Source organism: Ostrea edulis, chromosome 3 (genome assembly GCF_947568905.1).
Source record: "Ostrea edulis chromosome 3, xbOstEdul1.1, whole genome shotgun sequence".
Taxonomy (NCBI): Eukaryota; Metazoa; Mollusca; class Bivalvia; order Ostreida; family Ostreidae; genus Ostrea; species Ostrea edulis.
In genome coordinates this window covers 76086932-76110017 of record NC_079166.1, presented here as the reverse complement: position 1 = coordinate 76110017, position 23086 = coordinate 76086932, and the positions used below count along the sequence as shown (strand labels likewise).

The following is a 23086-nucleotide window of genomic DNA, read 5'->3' as shown; positions in this document are numbered from 1 at the left end:
TTTGCTATTTATATCGTAGGTATAACAAGGGACCCTTAACTGTTTGGCATCGTCAAAATTTCAATTCTGCACGCGCATGCACGTGTGCTTCAATTTGATTGGATAATACAAAACCGTTTATATCATTCATGCCAATCAAGGAAATTTAATGATATTTACAGGATAAGTAGACATGTCAAATATTTAAAGATTGATGTAATAAAAATTGCAAACGCGCATGCGCACGCACGTGCATTGTCTTTTGAAGGTTCAATTCTTTCAATGACCATAACTTTTTTTGTTTTTTGTCCAAATCTTTTCAAACTTGTATTGTATATGTATCTTGATATTCTTAACAAAAGTGTACAGTCATAATTACCATCCGGCACGTGCATGCACGTGTGCTAAATTCTGATTGGACGATTTTCAAATCGCCATAACTTTCTTATAAATGATGGAAACAATATGAAATTTATACTGAAAGTATATCTATCAAATGTCTATTGAATGACATCAACACTGATGCTGAGTCATACTCACGTGCCCGTGTATGCACGTGCATAGCTTTTCTTTCATTTTTTCGGGTACTAAAATAGTTATAACTATTGAATTAAAAACTGAAATGAATTCAAATTTACCCTGAGGATCTATGATATGAATGTCTATGAAATGGTGTCAACAAATTTTCCATTATCAAAATCGCGTGCGCGTGAATGCGCGTGCATTGTAATTCTTGACGTCTAAATTTAAGTATTGGTCTATAACATTTTGAGATTGCAATGAATAGGTTTGAAATTTAGGTTGCAGGTATGTTTTGGGCCTGTCAATTTATTAATAGTCTCAAAATCACTTCCCTGCACGCGCATGCACGTGCGCTAAATTCTGATTGGACGATTTTGAAATCCCAATAACTTTCTTATGAGTGAAGCGATCGATACCAAATTCATATAGTAAGTATATTGTTCAAATGTCTATTGAATAGCATCAACAAAATTGTTGTATGGTACTCACGCGCACGTGTATCCACGTGCATTGATCTCGGTCTTTGCAGTTTTGAGTTGTTGTTAATTTCTCGATTTTCATTGAACTGTTTTGAAACTTCTCTTGTACTCATATAGTAAGACTTCTAATGTATCGAGATGGTCGGATTATTTATATGCACGTGCATGCACGTACGTGCACGTACACAAAACTCTCAGATTTTTATAACTGATTTGAACTAGTATGAAATGGACTGAATGTTATAAGATAGTTATATATTCACATGCTCCACAGTTTGCAATGGTCAAAACAACTTGTACTGAAAGAAATGTCACCACTTACTAAATGGGGGAATGTTTGGGGAACATCTGTAACGGTCCCCGTTACAATAAGTACTAGTTATTATTATTATTCTTTCTTTCTTCTTGGGACTTTTTTGTCCACGAGTGTTCTAAGAAACTACTCAAGGGATCAATATGAAATCTTTTTAGGATGATAGTATAGCATATGTAGATGTGCGGAACGAATGTCATTTTGTCTGAAAATGCATGCATGTGCATGCACGTGCATTGGATTTTTTGTTTACAAACTTTGGAATGAGTCTAACTTTTTTATTTTTCAATGAAATCGTTTGCTATTTATATCGTAGGTATAACAAGGGACCCTTAACTGTTTGGCATCGTCAAAATTTCAATTCTGCACGCTCATGCACGTGTGCTTCAATTTGATTGGATAATACAAAACCGTTTATAACATTCATACCAATTAAGGAAATTTAATGATATTTACAGGATAGGTAGACATGCCAAATATCTACAGCTCGATGTAATAAAAATTGCAAATGCGCATGCGCACGCACATGCATTGTGTTTTGAAGGTTCAATTCTTTCAATGACCATAACTTTTTATATTTTTGTCAAAATCTTTTCAAACATGTATTGTATATGTATCTTAATATTCTTAACAAAAGTGTACAGTCATAATTACCATCCGGCACGTGCATGCACGTGTGCTAACTTCTGATTGGACGATTTTCAAATCGTCATAACTTTCTTATAAATGATGGAAACAATATGAAATTTATACTGTAAGTATATCTATCAAATGTCTATTGAATGACATCAACATTGATGCTGAGTCATACTCACGTGCGCGTGTATGCACGTGCATAGCTTTTCTTTCATTTTTCGGGTACTAAAATGGTCATAACTATTGAATTAAAAACTGAAATGAATTCAAATTTACCCTGAGGATCTATGATATGAATGTCTATGAAATGATGTCAACAAATTTTCCATTATCAAAATCGGGTGCGCGTGAATGCGCGTGCATTGTAATTTTTGATGTCTAAATTTAAGTATTGGTCTATAACATTTTGAGATTGCAATGAATAGGTTTGAAAATTAGGTTGCAGGTATGTTTTGGGCCTCTCAATTTATTAATAGTCTCAAAATCACTTCCCTGCACGCTGATGCACGTGCGTTTAATTCTGATTGGACGATTTTGAAATCCCAATAACTTTCTTATGAGTGAAGCAATCGATACCAAATTCATATAGCAAGTATATTGTTCAAATGTCTATTGAATAGCATCAACAAAATTGCTGTGTGGTACTCACGCGCACGTGTATGCACGTGCATTGATTTCGGTCTTTGTAGTTTTGAGTTGCCGTTAATTTCTCGGTTTTCATTGAACAGTTGTGAAACTTCTCTTGTACTCATATAGTAAGACTTCTAATGTATCGAGATGGTCGAATTATTTATATGCACGTGCATGCACGTACGTACACGTGCACAAAACTCTCAGATCTTTATAACTGATTTGAACTAGTTTGAAATGGACTGAACGTTATAAGATAGTTATATATTCACATGCTACACAGTTTGCAATGATCAAAACAACGTGTACTGAAATAAATGTCACCACTTACTAAATGGGGGAATGTTTGGGAACATCTGTAACGGTCCCCGTTACAATAAGTACTAGTTAAGGTCTTCCGTTTTCAACGGAAGACCTTCTAGTGATTCTACTGTTTATTATTATTATTATTATTTTTTTTTTTTTTTTCCCCTTTCGTCTCCTAGACCGTTGGATGGATTTTCCTGAAACTTTCACAGGTTATAGAGAACAATGGTACCTCGAGGCATTTTTTTCATTTTTTTCAAAATTCACTTCCGGTCGCAAGATATGTCCAATTTTCGTCTTTTTACAAGATATTTTGTCCAGCGTTTTTCTCAGAAACGGTAAAAGATAGAGTCACCAAATTTTCAGAGTTAATAGATCTCACTTTGTAGGCGTGCAGTAGGGGGTTAAGAATGTCGGCCGTCACTTCCGGTCGTCACCGGAAGTGATTAAAGGAAACAGGAATTTCAAACTTTTTTCTTTCAAATTGAAACCTATTTCGGTTTACTATATCTCGTTCTAATTCTCAAAAAATGTTGACCCCACCGGAAGTTGAATCTTCAACTTCCGGTTATATCAAAGAAAGCCTATTCATTCTCTCATTTTTCAGTGCCATAAATCTCGGTCATGAAAGTAGTTAATGAGTTGAGTTTTAAATATATAATAGTCACTATAAATGTCTAAAGTCACGTCAAATAATTTTGTAAAATTTACTTCCGGTCGGCAAATACGGCTTATTAGCTGTTTTCGTTGTCCAGCGTTTTTCTCAGAAACGGTAAAAGATAGAGTCACCAAATTTTCAGAGTTAATAGATCTCAAATTGTAGGCGTGCAGTAGGGGGTTAAGAATGTCGGCCGTCACTTCCGGTCGTCACCGGAAGTGATTAAATGAAACATATATTTCAAACTTTTTTCTTTCAAACTGAAACCTATATCGGTTTACTAGGTCTGGTTCTAATTCTCAAAAAAATGTTGACCCCACCGGAAGTTGAAACTCGAACTTCCGGTTATATCAAAGAAAGATTATTCATTCGCTCATTTTTCAGTGCCATAAATCTCGGTCATAAAACAAGTTAATGATTTGAATTTTACATATGTTATAGACATTATAAATGTCTAGAGTAAATTTAAATATTTTTGAAAAAATTCACTTCCGGTCGTGAGATATAGGGTGGACATATTCAAACCTTGTTTTTTCAGTTTCTCAACAATGAATGTAGATAGACGCTTGAAACTTGTAGAGTTGATCAACTGACATTAGTCCATTGTACACATACATTCAATTTTTTTGTCCGTCACTTCCGGTCTATACCGGAAGTATTTGAAAAAATGTCGATTTTCCGATTTCTTCGAGTGATTTCTCAGAGATGGCTGAAATTTTCAGGAATAATGTCTTATGAAATGACCTTGCTATAATTATTTTTGTTTTTACAAAATTCACTTCCGGTCGGAAAATATGGCCGATTTTCTGTTTTTCAAAAGGAATTTTGTCCAGCATTTTTCTTGGAAAAGGTAAAATATAGGTTCATCAAATATTCCGGGATGATCAATCTCCGTTTGTAGGCGTCCAGAAGGGGTTTGAACATGTCGAACGTCACTTCCTGTCGTCACCGGAAGTGATGGAAAGAATCGCAAATTTCAAACTTTTTCCTTTAAATTGAAACCTATACTAGTTTATTAAGTCTCCTTCAAAGTGTCAAAAGAATATTGACTCTGTCAGTAGTCAAAACGACTACTTCCGGTTTCTTGATAAAATACCTTTTCAATTTTCGTCTCTTTGTCCCCATAAATCTCGCTTGTATTTGAAGTCTTTCATATGATTTTCACATGTCTTAATAAAAGTATCAACTTGTAAAGTTTTGATCATTTTGTTTTTCAAAATTGACTTCCGGTCGGTAGTAACCTACTACTTTTTCTTTCTTAGGTTTACTTTTTTTTTTGAGAACTCTTTCAGATAAAGACGTGAAATTTTCAGGGAATATAGACAGTAAAGAGTCGTTGTCATTTATAGGAAAACGCATCTGAATAGTACTTCCGGTCGTCACCGGAAGTTACGAGAAAGGAGTAAAAAATTCGATAATACATTTCTCATTCATTGTTAAGGCACATTTTCTGATACATTTAAATGGTTTTTGTAGGAACAGAAAGTTCTTTACCGGAAGTGGTCTAACGGAAGACCTACTCATTACTAGTAATGAGTTTCTAGTTATTATTATTATTATTCTTTCTTTATTCTTGTCACCCTTTTTTGTCCACGAGTGTTCTCAGAAACTACTGAAGGGATCAAGACGAAACCTTTTTAGGATGATAGAATACTCTTTGTAGATGTGCGGAACGAACGTCATTTTGTCTGAAAATGCATGCATGTGCATGCACGTGCATTGGATTTTTTGTTTACAAACTTTGGAATGCATCTAACTTTTTTATTTTTCAATGAAATCGTTTGATATTTATATTCCAGGTATAACTTGAGACCCTTAACCGTTTGGCATCGTCAAAATTTCAATTCTGCACGCGCATGCACGTGTGCTTCAATTTGATTGGATAAGACAAAACCGTTTATAACTTTCAAGTAAATTAAGACAATTTAATCATATTTGCAGGATAGGTAAATATTATAAATATCTACAAATCTATGTTATAAAATTTGAAAACGCGCATGCGCACGCACGTGCATTTACATTTGAATATTCAATTCTTTCAATGACCATAACTTTTTTGTTTTTTGTCAAAATCTTTTCAAACTTGTATTGTATATGTATCTTGATATTCTTAACAAACGAAAACAGTCAAAATAACTATCCGGCACGTGCATGCACGTGTACTTAATTCTGATTGGACGATTTTCAAATCGCCATAACTTTCTTATAAATGATGGAAACAATATGAAATTCATACTGTAAGTATATCTATCAAATGTCTATTGAACGACATCAACATTGATGCTTAGTCATACTCACGTGCCCGTGTATGCACGTGCATATCTTTTCTTTCATTTTTCGGGTACTAAAATGGTCATAACTATTGAATTAAAAACTGAAATGAATTCAAATTTACCCTGAGGATCTATGATATGAATGTCTATGAAATGGTGTCAACAAATTCTCCATTATCAAAATTGCGTGCGCGTGAATGCGCGTGCATTGTAATTCTTGACGTCTAAATTTAATTATTGGTGTATAACATTTTGAGATTGCAATGAATAGGTTTGAAAATTAGGTTGCAGGTATGTTTCGGGCCTCTCAATTTATTAATAGTCTCAAAATCACTTCCCTGCACGCGCGCATGCACGTGTGCTTAATTCTGATTGGACGATTTTGAAATCCCAATAACTTTCTTATGAGTGAAGCAATTGATACCAAATTCATATAGTAAGTATATTGTTCAAATGTCTATTGAATAGCATCAACAAAATTGCTGTGTGGTACTCACGCGCACGTGTATGCACGTGCATTGATCTCGGTCTTTGTAGTTTTGAGTTGCCGTTAATTTCTCCTTTTTCATTGAACAGTTGTGAAACTTCTCTTCTACACATATAGTATGACTTCTGATGTATCGAGATGGTCGAATTATTTATATGCACGTACGTACACGTGCATAAAACTCTCAGATCTTTATAACTGATTTGTATTAGCATGAAATGGACTGAACGTTATGAAATAGTTATATATTCACATGTTTCACAGTTTGCAATGGTAAAAACCACTTGTACTGAAATAAATGACACCACTTGCTGAATGGGGGAATGTTTGGGGAACATCTGTAACGGTCCCCGTTACAATAAGTACTAGTTTTATGTGAAATGGGGAACACTTGTTTTTATATGGTTACAACAGGGTTAACGTTGCAAGCTACTTTGGTGAATGTTGCTTTCAATGTTGCATTACAGACAAAGTAATTTGGGCCATAACTACGTTATAATTTTATTATATATGGGGTCATAGTTTCATAGTTGTTGCATGCTATTTATAGATAGTATCTTATGTACATGTACATCAGATACCACGTCCTATATACCTTAGTCCTTTTACCGAGTTTTACATTGGCAAATATTAGGAATTATGAAATGAATTTCTATTGACAATCTATATGGCAAACATACAAAGTGCTACCATTAAATACATAGATTCGAAATTATGCATGGATTTAATCATGAGTGACAACACCTTACTACAGAAAAATTAAACTTCGATTTTTCTTCTGTGTTTTTAGAACAGTGATTCTGGAGGTTGTAATGAATATAAACTTTAAAATATATTCCCCTTTTTCTTATCAGTTTTTCAGTTTTACTTATAGTGGGAGTTTGTGAATATTCTTTTATCCCTATAATTGAGGTTCCGCGTCGGAAGTCCAAATCTGTATTGATAAACCTTTCAAGTCCATGTGACATTTCTAAAAAATCACAATCCGTATACATGTGTTCGTTAACCTATACAAGAGGCTCATGGGCCACATCGCTCACCTGAGTTACCTTGACCCATATCTGAAGGCTTTCCATAAACATTTGCATGTAAAACCTTAGTCCGTATTGTGGCCTCAACCTACCCCTGGACGTCATGATTTTTACAAACTTGAATCTGCACTCTGTCAGGAAGCTTTCATGTAAATCTCAGCTCCTCTGGCTCATTGGTTCTTGAGAAGATAATTTTTAAAGATTTTCTTTATGTAGTATCATGTAAAACTTCCATCCCCTATTGTGGCCCCGACCCACCCTCGGGGGCCTTGATTTGAACAAACTTGAATCTGCACTATGTCAGGAAGCTTTTATGTAATTCTTAGCTCTTCTGGCTAATTGGCTCTTGAGAAGACTTTTTTAAAGATTTTCCCTATATATGTCTATGTAAAATTTTGATCCCCTTTTGTGGCCCCATTCTATCCCCGGGGACCATGGTTTGAACAAATTTGAATCTGCACTATGTCATGAAGCTTTCATATAAATTTCAGCTCTTCTGCTTCATTGGTTTTTGAGAAGAATATTTTTAAAGACATTCCGTTGAACATTTTTCATTCATATTTCTACCTCGCCAGCTCTAGGCAATCTAATTCAAATTAGATCCTATGACCTGTTCATCTACTAATTGCTACACATCGGATCTAATTTTAATTTGATTGCAGCTGTACGTAAAGTACCACAAATTTAGACCCATGCTGAGGGACATAACGGTGATGGTTCTATAACGTGCCAATGCCTGCCGCGATACGGATACCACGTTTTTACCATTTTACAATGGGAATATAGTATAGAATAGTATAGATTACAAACAACAACGGCGACAATGGTTAATGAAAAATGGCATGAGATGTATTCGAGGTACACGGAATATCAAGTGTTTTACAAACTGTCTGTCGTGTTTTATGGGATTGTAGAATAACGTAATACTTAAACCTCTGGCCTTGAACTTTGATTTTGTATATTTCTTTTGAAATCATTCTGGAAACCTCAGAAAAATATTGTGAGAAATGTGTCTTTTCTTCTCAAGTTTTAACCTATAAGTTTTTGTTGACCACACCCTGTTCTATCCACATGTACAACTAATTTTAAAGTGATGGTTTTACATTTTCATTTGACACCAAAACGTATCTTTTTTTAAAACAATTTTCGATAATGCATGAGGTCATGAACTGTGTTGTTTTACGTCAGCATACTTCATGAATCACCGTGGGTCGTCGTGAAAAAATATGCTGGCGTGAAGTGTTCGCAGTTCATGTCCTCATGTCCTCATGTATTATCAAAATGATTTTTTTTTCTATTTACATTCTACATTCATTTGCTTCGGCCTTTAAAATAGACCTAGATGTACCTATATCTATCAATATTCATACGCACATTGTTCACGGCTGCATAACATTTCTATTGGACTTGCTATCATTACAGTTGGTAAAGATGTTGAAGGCAAAATATTGGAAATGTAAATATTCTCTTTTAACAACGGGAAATGAATTTATGTTTTTAATAAAATAGGTTCGATGTCATTGTTGCAATGTTGAGATATTCAATGGAAGAAATTCAAAAGTTGTTATCTGTTTCAATGACAAAATTCCGACATTAATTTTAGTTCCACTTAGTGAGGTTCGTCTATCAAAAAATTATATACACGTAGCATTTATCATTAATTAATGAAACTGCTAAATACGCTCGTATCTCTCAAACAATAAATATCTACTTCACAACTGTTTTGAAAAAAAACCACGAATTGCTGAGTAATCATATACTGGGTTTTCACTGTATAATTAAAAATCAACACATTTTACTCATTTCTTGAACATCATCGTAAAATGAATAATTCCATGCAAAATCTCCGTCACATTGATAAAATTATACACACAGATCGGATCACCTCCTATGGTACGCCGTTTTCATATTTATTACTCTCTAAAAATATCATCAATGTTATAAGATATCTTTAAAATTTTATAAGATGACTTAAAAATTTATGAGATTCTTATGTCCTTTCATCACTATTCGTTATCTACTCCTTTCATCCTTTATAACATTTCCTATAAAAATATGAGATATATTATTTTCCTTATAAGATATATCATTGAACATAGGATATAACTTATAGAGTATATAATTTATCTCATAAACTTTATAAGATATAATATAATATATATTGTAACCTATATTTTATGATATATCTCATAAACTGTAAGATATGACGAGTTGAATATACAAGATAACTGATCAAGGTGAAATTTGTTATATAGTTCATACTTTATCAAGTATCATTTGAGTTTACTTTTGTAAGATATCTAACAAAACATATTAAATACTTTGTTTATTTTATAAGACGCCTCATATAGTTGACGAGACATCTTATAAATATTCATTATCTTATAAAATATCTTATAAATTTGGTGAGATATCTTACAAAAGATAAAATATATGTTATATGCTTTACATGATATCTTCTAAAAAGAAATTTATAAGATATCTTCATTTTTTTTAATAAGATATCCAATAGACTTTATAACGTATAGTACATAATATAGAATATATTGCGTAAAGTTTAGGAATGTCGTATATAGTTTATAACATACCATATACATCTTTTGAGATAACATACAAACTGTACCTTACACAAGATATCTTATAAAATTGATATTGATCAGATATCTTATGAAAGATAGAAGATATCTCATAAATCATACAATATAGCTTTATAGAGGAATATTATAAATAAGCGTGTCATACATCTCATTATTTTCTGTCGCATTGCCAGATAGAATTAAGTGTATTAATACTCCTGACATTGAGAAGTCTCCAGAAATATTCCGAAGAAGTGAGAAGCAAAATGAATCCAGTTAGAAATATCTAAAAATGTGAACCATCCAGCGTATCATGTGATGAATTAGAATATTACATTAACCAAAATCAGATGCTTCTTAAATGATACAAGTTACATTCACATCAAAAGTTAAAACAGAAACGTGCAAAATAAGCATATTTGAAGACTATCTGGATTGCACCAAAGCTCAAGTTGGTTTTGAGCTTTTGTTTAAAGATCTTATCAATCGTTGAATGAATGTAAGGATATCATTAATATATCAACAGGGTAAATAAGGGGTCCGTGGGCCAAATCGCTCACCTGAGTCACATTGACCAATATTTAAAGAATTATCTCTATATATTCGCGTGTAAGATTCTGATCTCTAATGTGTCCCCAACTTACTCCCAGGGGCCATGATTCTACAAACTTGAATCTGCACTATGTCTGACAGCTTTCATATAAATGTAAACTTCCCTGGCTCAGTAGTTTTTGAAAGTAGATTTTTAAAAGATTTCCTTACACATTTGTATGTAAAACGTTGATCCCCTAGTGTGGTCCCATCCTAGCCCCCGGAACCATGATGTTTATAGATTTAAATCTATACTACGTCAGGAATCTATCATATAGATATAAACTTGTCTGGAAGAGTGGCTCTTGAGGAAAAGTTTTAAAGATTTCCCTAATATACATGTATATGCATGCAAAACTTTGATTCCCTTTAATAGTGGTCCCACTCTACCCCCTGGGGGCCATGCTTTGAACAAACTTGTATCTACTCTATGTCAGGAAGCTGTTATGTGAATATAAACTTTTCTGGTCGAGTGGCTCTTGAGAATTTTTTTGAAGATTTTCCAGATATTTTTATATGCAAATTTTTGATTCCTTATTATGGCTCAATCCTTCCCCGGAGGTTATGATTTTAACAAACTTGAATCTGCACTATGTCAGGAAGCTTTCAAATAAATTTGTACTTTTCTGGCGCAGTGGTTCTTGATACGATTTTTTAAAAATATCTTCACTATATGTGCATGTAAATCCACTATCCCCTATTGCGGCCCAACTCTAACCCCATGGACCATGATTTTAACACACTTTAATCTGCACTATATCAGGAAGCTTTCAAATAAATTTATACTTTTCTGGCTCATTGGTTTTTGATAAGATTTTTTTATAAAGATTTTCACTATATGTATATGTAAATCTATTACCCCCTATTGCGGCCCAACCCTAACCTTTTAACACACTTTAATTTGCACAATGTGAGGAAGCTGTCATATGAGTTTCAACTCCTTTGACCCAGTGGTTCTTAAATAACCTCACCCTATTTTTGCATTTTTGTGATTATCTTCTCTTCGAAAGGGACATGAACCCTCATTTTCCCTAGTATCCCAGGACAAAGGACAAAGCCTGTTTGGAGCACCTTTTTGCTTATCTTACGTTATACTGTATTTGAAGAATTAAACTATACAATGTACTAATTTTAGATTTATGTGTTTTTAATATGTTTGTATGGGTAGAATAAAGGTATTGGATTATCTCAATGAGGGAGTCAGTTAAAGTGTCAGTAAGTATAAGGATGGTGTGTGGAATATTGTTTTGCAAAGTTTAGCGGTGTTGATGCAGTTTGATTAAAATGTCTGCGTGATAGACATACCAAGATAACATGATAGTATATTAATTATGAATTTAAGATGAGCACTGTCCCCCGTCCATACACACACATGTGTGATTTAAGAAACCGAAGCCTTGGGAAAACCTTTTCAGGTAATGTTCTCAATGAAGTATCCAAATTCTCCCTCCCTAAGGGATATCAACAAATTTAGACAAGTCAACTTTAATTCTTCTCACCTACACCAATCCATTCCCTTGAGAGACGATGTTACGTGCCTAGATTGGGAGACGATCAAGTAGCAGTGGTGTGACGACTTCATTGATCAGGAAGGATGGTAAATACATCATAACAATTTATTTTTTTGTAACACGGTAGATTTATGTGAAATGAGGATCACCTGTTTTTATATGGTTACAACAAGGTTAACGATGCAAGCTACTTTGATGAATGTTGCTTTCAATGTTGCATTACAGACAAAGTAATTTGGGCCATAACTATGTTATGATCTTAATATATATGGGGTCATAATTACATAATTGGTGTATGCAATTTATAGGTAATGTCTGATATACATGTATATTAGATTCCAAGTCCTATTCACCTTAGTCCTTTTACTGAGTTTTACATTGGCAATATTAGGAATTTTGAAATATATTTTCTATTGATAATCTAAATTTCAAACATGCAAAATGCTACCATTAAATACTTAGCTTCGAAACACGTTAGTATAGAAAAAAATGGATTTCGCTTTTTCTTCTGAAATATTTTGTGGTTTTAGAACATTGATTCTGGAGGTAGTAGTCAATATCAATTTTTCAATATGGTCCTCTTTTTCTTATTAGTTATCAGTTTTACTTATACTGGGAGTTTGTAAATATATTCTTTTATACCTATCGTTGATGTGCTGCGTCGTGAGTCCGTATCTACATTGATAAACCTTTCAAGTTCATATGAAATTTCTGAAAAAGAATTTTTTAAAACATCATAATCAGTATACATGTAGTCGTTAACATATACATGTAAAAGTTATCGCTCGATGTGCATCCGTTATCTTCTACTTCAATTACCGTATCACAAGTCTCAGGATCAATTGCTAATGATACTGTATTTATAAGTATTCTGGAAAATACAGTGCTTTTTTGTCAGAAAAGTTGGTTCTTTTGGTTAGCATCCAATTAATTAGTTCTATTGATGTCTCTAGTTGGCACCCACTTACACTATTTCAAACAATAATGCAGTGTAACTGATGTAATGAAAAGAACTTCTGAATTGCCGAGTGATTACAATGAATTCAGTGGATAAGCAACCGAAAATAATACACAACAATTTCTATCAAGGAGTTCAAATTATCCAAACACAGCATCATCTGAACATGAAATAATATCAATGGCATGTATTTCATTCCTGTAAAACATGCAAGTAATGTTTCTTGTTTTGATAGTGGTGTCAAGAACGAAATCATTGGATGAATATACACCTTATCAAGACATGTACTTCAGACAATTTTGTTGTAATTTGTAGATGCATAAGGTTTTGTACCTTCTTTTCTAGCTCTGTTCCTTTTCCTCAAACGGACTATCCAAAATAGAAAGATTGCAAGAACAAGAACGAGGACTCCAGCAAAACTGCCTGTTAGTATTGCCTTTAGGACATTGTCATCAGACTGAATGGCTGTGTTCATGGTAGAATTAAAGGTTGTGTCTGTGATATTCGATAGATTTCTGGGTGTTGAAGTGAACGTCTCATTCGAGAAAGGCGTTGTCTCCCTGTTTTATGTAGTGAAAGCAATATTTTAATTTCATATAACAAGAACATAACAGGATTCTTTTCTATTTAAAACAGAAACGATAGACTTATCTTTATAATCTGTTTGTTAATTTAACCTCTTTCTGTTTCTTACCATCTTTCTTAACTTACATATTTGGACAGGTTGGATCTTCATAATAGCATCGATCTTGGGTATTAATTTGATGACAGGCTGGATCTGAAAAAGAGAAAAGGTAGCCTGAAATATTTACACTCTGTGTGATATCTGTAAATCCGCAACACATAAAGATCACATATGGAATTTTACACAGAGTGCAACCGCATGTTCAGAATAAAATGTAAATGCAAGGATTTTATTGTCAAACATATCTAACTCTGTGTTGTTTTTTAAAGCATTAACCCTACTATTGAAACCTATAACTTACTTTGTACGCTTGATTAAAGATGTAATGTATTTACCATACTTAGAGGGGTAGAAAAGTTCATTTTGCTGATTTTGTTTCTTCATCTAAAATCATCTTATTCCCTTCTAATATTATTTTTAAAAAGATAAATGAATGAAATTTATCAACTTTGAAATGATCCACTGTGCGTCAAAATCTACATTAGGTGCCAACTTATATAACAGATTGATTTTTTTTCCAGGAAGCAAAAATTGAGGGGATGTATGAATATTATAATTGTTTTAAATTTGGAAATAAGTGCAGATAAATACATGGAATTGTTATTAATTACAAAAGTGACCTGTTTAGTCAAATGGACTCATTTCAATTATTTAAAATAAAACGACCCTTACTATCCCTTTCACAATGGCTTAACTTGTATTTTCTGATCTTTTGTATTTCATTAAAATTTACAATGACTTTTCATACAAATGTGATTTATTTACAATAGTTAACAATACATCATTATATTTTCTGTATAAACATATTGTATTGATTAAAATTTTTAATTTTTTTTACTTACGCTGTGATAAAACATAACATAATTAATGGAATCATGTATTAACTTTTGATTTTACAACATGCATGTATGTAAAACTTGTACGTGACCAATTTTGATGTATCAGATACACATGGCGACATCTAATGTCTCTTCAGTGATGCTCAAGCAGAAATGTTGGAAATTCGAAATAACAAAAAACTTCTGAGAGCTAAAAGGACAAGAGGCCCATGGGCCAAATCGCTCACCTGAGACACCTTGGCCCATATCTGAAGACTTTCCATATATATTTGCATGTAAAACCTTAGTCCCTATTATGGCCCAAACTACCCTTTGCAAACTTGAATCTACACTGTCAGAAAGCTTTCATGAATATGTCAACTTCTTAAGCCCAATGGTTCTTGAGAAGAAGACTTTTAAAGCTTTCTCCTATATTTGTATGTAAAACTTTGACCCCCCCCCCATCTCACTTGTGGCCCATCCTACCCCTCGGGGGCCATGATTTGAACAAACTTGAATCTGCACTATGTCAGAAAGTTTTCTTGTAAATATCAGCTTTTCTGACTCAGTGGTTATTGAGAAAAAGATTTTAACTGTATATTTGTATGTAAAACTTTGATCCCCCGTGTGGCCCCATCCTACCCCCGGGGCTATGATTTGAACAAACGTGAATCTGCATTATGTCAGAAAGCTTTCATGTAAATTTCAGCTTTTCTGGCTTAGTAGTTCTTGAGAAGAAGATTTTTAAAGTTTTTCCCTAAATATTTGTATGTAGGAGATATTTACTCCTCCTAGGCACCTGATCCCACCTCTGGTGTGTCCAGGGGTTCGTGTTTGCCCAACTATCTAATTTGTATTGCTTGTAGGAGTTATTATGAGATTGATCACTGTTCGTTATCTTCATCTTGCATGTAAAACTTTGATCCTCCCCCTTCTGGCACCATCCTATCCCCGGGGGCCATGATTTGAACAAACTTGAATCTGCATTATGTCAGGAAGTTTACATGTAAATATCAGCTTTCCTGGCTCAGTGGTTCTTGAGAAGAAGATTTTAAAAGACTTTTTCCTATATATTTGTATGTAAAATTTTGATCCCCTATTGTGGCACCATCCAACCCTCGGGGTCCATGATTTGAACAAAATTGAAACTGCATTATGTCAGGATGCTTTCATCTAAATCTCAGCTTTTCTGGCTCAGTGGTTCTTGAGAAAAAGATTGTTAAAGATTTTTCGTATATATTTGTATGTAAAACTTTGATCCCCTATTGTGGCCCCATCCAACCTCCGGACCCATGATTTGAACAAACTTGAATCTGCATTATGTCAGGAAGATTCCATGTACATCTCAGCTTTTCTAAATTAGTGGTTCTTGCGGAGAAGATTTTTAAAGTTTTTCCCTATATATTTGTATGTAAAACTTTGATTCCCTAGTGTGGCCCAATCCTAGCCCCGGGGGCTATGATTTGAACAAACTTGAATTTGCACTATGTCAGAAAGTTTTCATGTTAAAATCAGCTTTTCTAACTCAGTGGTTCTTGAGAAGAATATTTTTAAAGATTATTCCTATATATTTGTATGTAAAATTTTGATCCCCTATTGTGGCCCCATTTAACCCCCGGGGCCAATGATGTGAACAAGTTGAAGCTGCATTATGTCAGGAAGCTTTCATTTAAATCTCAGCTTTTCTGGCTCAGTGGTTCTTGAGAAGAATATATTAAAAGATTTTTCCTATATATTCGTATGTAAAACTTTGATCCCCTATTGTGGCCCCATCCAATCCCAGGGGCCCATCATTTGAACAAACTTGAATCTGCATTATATCAGGAAGCTTCCATGTACATCTAAGCTTTTCTAAATAAGTGGTTCTTGAGAAGGTTTTTAATCAATTTTCCTATATATTTGTATGAAAAAATTTGATCCCCTATTGTGGCACCATCCTATCCCCGGGGGCCATAGTTTGAACAAACTTGAATTTGCACTATGTCAGAAAGTGTTCTTATAAAAATCAGCTTTTCTGACTCAGTGGTTCTTGAGAAGAAGATTTTTAAAGATTATTCCTATATATTTGTATGTAAAAGTTTGATCCCCTATTGTGGCCCCATTTAACCCCCGGGGCCCATGATTTGAACAAGCTTGAATTTGCACTATGTCAGAAAGTTTTCATGTTAAAATCAGCTTTTCTGGCTCAGTGGTTCTTGAGAAGATTTTTAAAGATTTTTCCTATATATTTGCATGTAAAATTTTGATCCCCTATTGTGGCCCCATCCAACACCCGGGGTCCATGATTTGAACAAACTTCAACCTGCATTATGTCAGGAAGCTTTCATGTAAATCTAAGCTTTTCTGGTTTATTGGTTCTTGAGATGAAGATTTTTAAAGTTTTTCCCTATATATTTGTGTGCAAAACTTTGATCCCCCTTGGGACCCCATCCTATCCCCGGGGGCCATGATTTGAACAAACTTGAATCTGCACTATATCAGAAAGTTTTCATGTAAAAATAAGCTTTTCTGACTCAGTGGTTCTTGAGAGGAAGATTTTTAAAGACTTTTCCTATATATTCGTATGTAAAACTTTGATCACCTATTGTGGCCCCATCCAATCCCATGGGCCCATGATTTGAACAAACTTGAATCTGTATTATGTGAGGAAGCTTCCATGTGAATCTCAGCTTTTCTAAATTAGTGGTTCTTGAGAAGAAGGCTTTTAAACAATTTTCCTATATATTTGTATGAAAAAATTTGATCCCCTATTGTGGCACCATCCTACCCCCGGGAGCCATGATTTGAACAAACTTGAATTTGCATTATGTCAGGAAGCTTTCATGTAAATCTCAGCTTTTCTGGCTCATTGGTTCTTGAGAAGAAGATTTTTAAAGTTTTTCCCTATATATTTTTGAATGTAAAACTTTGATCCCCTATTGTGGCCCCATCCTACCCCCGGGGGCCATGATTTGAACAAACTTGAATTTGCACTATGTCAGGAAGCTTTCAGGTAAAATTCAGCTCTTCTGGCCTAGTGGTTCTTGAGAAGAAGATTTTTAAATGACCCTACCCTATTTTTGCATTTTTGTGATTATCTCCCCTTTGACAAGGACATGGCCCTTCATTTGAACAAACTTGAAAGGCCTTCATCCAAGGATGCTTTTGGCCATGCTTGGTTGAAATTGTCGCAGTGGTTCTGGAGAAGAAGTCGAAAATGTGAAAAGTTTAACAGACAGACGGACAGACAGACAAACAGACGACGGACAAAAAGCGATCAGAAAAGCTCACTTGAGCTTTCAGCTCAGGTGAGCTAAAAACTAGAGTGTCACTAGAATGTATGCATAACCATTATTTAAATCAATATAGTGTACTTACATTTATACAGATTAGCACTATTGAAGTAATCCGTTGTACAGCCCTTCTTAAAGTTGGTACAGTTAACTGAGTCATAACTTTCATCATTGTATACTTTCAAACAGGTGCCTGGTTGGAGAGCAAGTGGTTACAGTATCAATATCAATAAGTACAGGAAGTGTCGGATACAAAATATCCGTACAGAACTGAGTATTACTTAAAGTATCGATCACTAGGCCACCTGGGTTATCAGATGTATCAAAGATTTCCTGTTCTACATCTGTAAGCTCAAGTCTAATATCCAGCAACTGTATAAAACAATATGTGTTTTTAAAACTTACATACCCCCGAAAGTGCCTATACTGATAAAAGACTTTAAATAAAATGAAATATGTAACATTAACACGGTCTGACTAATGTGAACCCGTCCTAGAGTAAAACAAGATGTGTTTGTGAAATAAATGCCCCCGATAATGGCCAAGGTCACAATGAAGGATGAATATATTGCTACTAGTAGAAAGATCTTGTCACAAGAAATCCTCATGTGCAATATGAAAACTCTAATATTTACCATTTAGAAGTTATGACCAATGTCAATTTTTTTAAAAGTAGGTCAAATGTAAAGGGCAAAAGGTTTAGTATCCACGGAAAGTTCTTGTCACAAGGAATATTCCTGTAAAATAGCAAAGCTCTATCACTTACTTAAGTTATTAGCAAGGTTAAGTTTTCAAAAAGTAGGTCAAACTCCAAGGTCACCAGCCCTTACTGGTCAAAAGTTATTAGTAAGGTTAAAGTTTCAGACAGAATGACAGACAGGACAAAAACAATATACCCCCCCCCCCCTCGGATCTTCCATCTCGGGGGCATAAAAAAATCACAATGTTGGTATATCCTTTTCTGCATTTCCTAAATATGCATTTACCTTTTATACCCTAATTGTAGTAAACTTAAAAAAGCCCTTTAAATGATAAGGACAATAATGACACTATTTTTATTCCACTTTAGAAGCGAGTTACTGTACATGGATTTACCTTTCCTTACAGCTGTGCAGTTGTCATGGTTGTGGAGAAGATGTTTGAACATTTGTCATTATTTGGCAGTTTTACTGACCCCTTTGGCCATACCCTAATAACAAAGCCTCTACCACTGAGGCCATGAAATTTACAAGTTTAGTAAAGGCCTACATGCTGCTTTTGAATATCTATTTAGCTTGAATTTATAATCAATAGCATTTAGAATATGAATTGTATGTTTTATACATAAACACTGCATACTAAATTTTAGCTAGGCCTGAAGTCTAAACTCTATCCTAGGAATCATGAAATATACATCGCTGGTAAAGGCATTCCTGCTCTACGTGCTCTACATCATTGTGCAGTTAGTTTTTCTTACACATCTACGGTTGTAAAGAATATGATTTTTTAAACATCAGACAAGGACAATTTGGTGATGTCTAAGGCGTACTACCTGGATTTTGAAGTCCCACAGTGCCACTGTAGCAATATTCAACAATAGCCGTCCGTTGCGGATTTGGAGCACAGACATACTGACTGTTTCTATATTGATCCACACCACAGTTCAGTCTCCTAGCAGCTGCTCTCTGTTCCGTCTCATTTACAGGACAGGAGTCCACAATGTAGCCAAAGCCATGGTAGTTCATACCTTTTGATATCAGAGTAGAAAGAAGAAAGTGTCAAGACGGAACAAAAGTTAAAAATTAGAGATAGTGTTGATGCATTGTACATACTAAGTCTTGGTATGATATTGTAAGAAATTTGAAAAATCAGATGATGAGGATATTATTTTCAAAGGATTCAAAAGTGTTTGAATTTGAGAACTTAACTGTATTTTAAATAAAAGACAGTTAACAAATGGTTTTTTCTCCTAATGTACAATGTACCTTATCTGAAATTAAAACAATGCAGAATATTGAAACTAAAAAGAAATTGGAACCCTTCAGAAAAAGGAGTTACAAAAATTATGTTTCGTTTCAGCAACCCTTGTATACAAATTAGTGATGATTAGGTACGATTCACTTTCGATACAACAATAGCTGCCCGATCTAAAGATTAATTTTTCAGAATGTTGCAATCGAGTAACCTATTACCAAGATATGTGTTTTTATGTTTGGTAGCGGAAGGCGACTCAACAATAAGTCACAGCATTGTGTATTTTATCCAACGTATGGATATCTTTTACTCGATGTATTAGGTTTACTCGGGTTATTGCGTATAACAACAGTTAAGCAATGATAACGTAAATCATCACATTTTGTTTTGTGCATTAATCTCCAACATTGTAACAACTTGGGATACTTACCGGTCGTCGTTACTGCACGGAAAACATTTCACTTACCGACTGTTGTCACCCCACATAAACCATTATATTTACCGGATACAGTCACTCCACAGAAACCATTATAATTATCGGCTGTTGTCACTCCACAGAAATCATTAGACTTGCCGACTGTTGTCACTCCACATAAACCATTTTACTTACCACCTGTTGTTAGCCAACAGAAATCTCTATACTTCCCGACTGTTGTTACTCCACAGAGACCACCATACTAACCGGCTGTTGTCACGCCACAGAAACCATTATACCAAGCGAAGCTCGGACGGGCCGAAGGCCCGTCCGCGAAGCAAGGCTCTAAAGGTAACACGTATGTAAAAGAAAAAAGTCAAAATCAGCAAAAGAAAAAGAGATAATCTCTATATACGTTCACTGAAATTTCCGTCATTCCTATGAGCGCCGCCATTTTTTTTTTTCATCACCTGCTTCAACAGTTATTCGTGTTTTATTTTGAATGCCAATAATATAAGATTCTTACGTACAATTCGTAATTTAAACACTCAGTTTGTTCAAAGTGAATAGTATAATTATAATTGTAACAGGTTTTAGCAAATAAATACATATAAAACCGTGATACGACTAAATAGATGAACGAGTTCATGAGTTTCTTTGAATAAGAATATACGATAAAATTGCGGTTACTTTTTTACCATTTTGAATTTATTGGTTAATTTTGTTTAGTTTTAACGGCCTTTTTCATTGCATACGGAATGTATTATTGTTGTTTATAATTGTTTGCTTTGAAAAAGAGAAAAAAGTCGAGGGTAAATGTGACGTCACAATGCACAGTTTACGTCACCTTGCGTTTTATTTCCCGCGTTCAATGAATAGGCGGATCATGTAAAACTGTTGTCCCCATATAAACTCCTTTAATATTGAGATGTTACTGGGTGTTTAGCGCAAGGAAATTTCATTCAAAATATACATTTTTAAATGAATCATAATCCACCGTACTTAACGGAATCATGATTACCACTCGGGACACGGAGTTACGTACATGCTTCGCTCGGTCCAACGGTCACACCGTATACATATTACTTAATGGACGTTGTCACTCCACAGAAAACAATATGCTTACAAGATGTTGTCACTTCACATAAACCATTATACGTACCGGCTGTTGTCACTCCAAAACACCATTATAATTACCGTCTGTTGTTACTCCACAGAAACCATTATACTTACCAAATGTTGTTACTCCACAGAGACCACCATACTTACCGGCTGTTGTCACTAAGGAGATGCCATTATACGTACCGGCTGTTGTTATAACACAGCAATCATTATACTTTCCGGCTGTTGTAACTTCAGATAAATCATTTTACTTACCGGATGCTGTCATCCCATATAAACCACTATATTTACCGTCTGTTGTTACTCCACATGGATCCTGCAAACTATGATGTGTAGTTTTCCGTGCCCTCTTCTCCACGGTCCCTGTATATGAAATATTCCATGATGCATTGATCTGAAAGTATACCACAGATCAACATTAAATATATTGTATTTTTTGCATACATGGTGTTTAGTAAAAGAATACATTACTAAAATATTTAATTCTGATTTAAATGTCTAATTCATTGAATATAACTTATATCGTGTCGTGTAGTGAAGTAAACTCTTTACGCGATTATATCTCACAACCCAATACACAGTACCTATTGTATACACAATATCGTATGCAGTACGAACATAAAACGCCAATGATTTTCCACAACAAGTATAATATTCAATGGATTTACATATACTAACAATATGACAGCAACATTTCAAGTTTCATTTGTTTCTACTAAAAACCTTATAACAATTTTAATATCAAACAGCGATTTTAAACAATCTACAGTAAGCATCAATTTAATTGCACTATGTATGTTATGGTGCATTTAAATTAATGCTTCCTATAGATTGTAAAAAAAAAAGTTGTTTTATTATTCTAAAGTTGATCCTTCGTAATATGAGTACGGATGTAGGACACTCACGAGGTGGATATTTAATATAAACATTGAATCAAAAGTAAGAAAACCTGTAAAAAATACGATCAAACTTTTGGAATAATAGACAAACAGCTAAATGGTAAAATGTACTTAACAAAGTATCAGCGTTCTATGCGTATTATATATTTGGGAACATACGCGCATCAAGCATCAGGGATCAGGGATCGAGATAAAAATAATCTCAAAATGTGACGCAAAACCAGATGTGCAGCAAAGAGATATTGAATTAATTAATTCAATGGACATTCAAATTAAACATCATACAGGAAAAAAAAAAAAAAATCTGCGTTAGAAATACGTATCGAAGACCTTGAAATTCTATGGTGTGTGGTTTAATTTTCAAACTTATGACAAATTATCTTGAAAACAACAAAATATTTGTGTTTTTTTCTTTCATCGATATTCAATAAGATTTACAAGTGAAAGTTTGAAAAAAGTTTAAACTGCCTGGTTGTTTTCATACTAAAATGATGAAAATAAATATACTATCGAGCTCGGAAGTTTTATCAATAAAGTTGACAATGAATGCAGCCACTCCAACATTGAATGTGGCGATTCATGAGATATTCGGTTCGCTTCAATTTAATCAGTTAATACCGCTATCATTCCCCATTGTTTGATTTCCCGATTTTGGAAACGTGTGTACATGTATATGTATATTTCTTTGAATTAGAAAGCTCCACACATCTGCTACAGTAGGATACCTAGAAGACACCGACTGTTTTCTAGGCCCACGCTAGAGAGTAGACTCTCAGTCCGCATACCCGTGCTTGTTTGTTGTTGTTTTTTTGTTTTTTGTTTTTTGTTTTTGTTGTTGTCTGTACTGTACTATGATCGGTGATATTCTGTCTGCGTGTAGGGATTTTTGAATAGTGTGAAATATCGCTGTTGACATTAGATTGCATTTCCAGTGATAATTTGGTCGTTTTTCAATTAACATACTCAATTGGC

The 23086-nt window shown here is 34.2% G+C and overlaps 1 protein-coding gene across 1 annotated transcript in view; it reads right to left on the bottom strand.

Annotated features, from left to right (window-relative positions):
- The window catches only part of LOC125677079 (uncharacterized), an 80600-nt gene extending 59298 nt beyond the window's left edge, over positions 1-21302 (bottom strand). The window contains exons 1-6 of the mRNA XM_056159027.1: positions 21291-21302; positions 19257-19451; positions 17811-17918; positions 13662-13728; positions 13284-13510; positions 12635-12703 (exon numbers count right to left, since the gene is read on the bottom strand). Of these exons, the coding sequence (XP_056015002.1) occupies positions 12635-12703; positions 13284-13510; positions 13662-13728; positions 17811-17918; positions 19257-19449 (664 nt within the window). The 5' untranslated portion in view covers positions 19450-19451; positions 21291-21302. The remainder of the gene's footprint in view (positions 1-12634; positions 12704-13283; positions 13511-13661; positions 13729-17810; positions 17919-19256; positions 19452-21290) is intronic.
- Positions 21303-23086: the final 1784 nt, after the last annotated feature.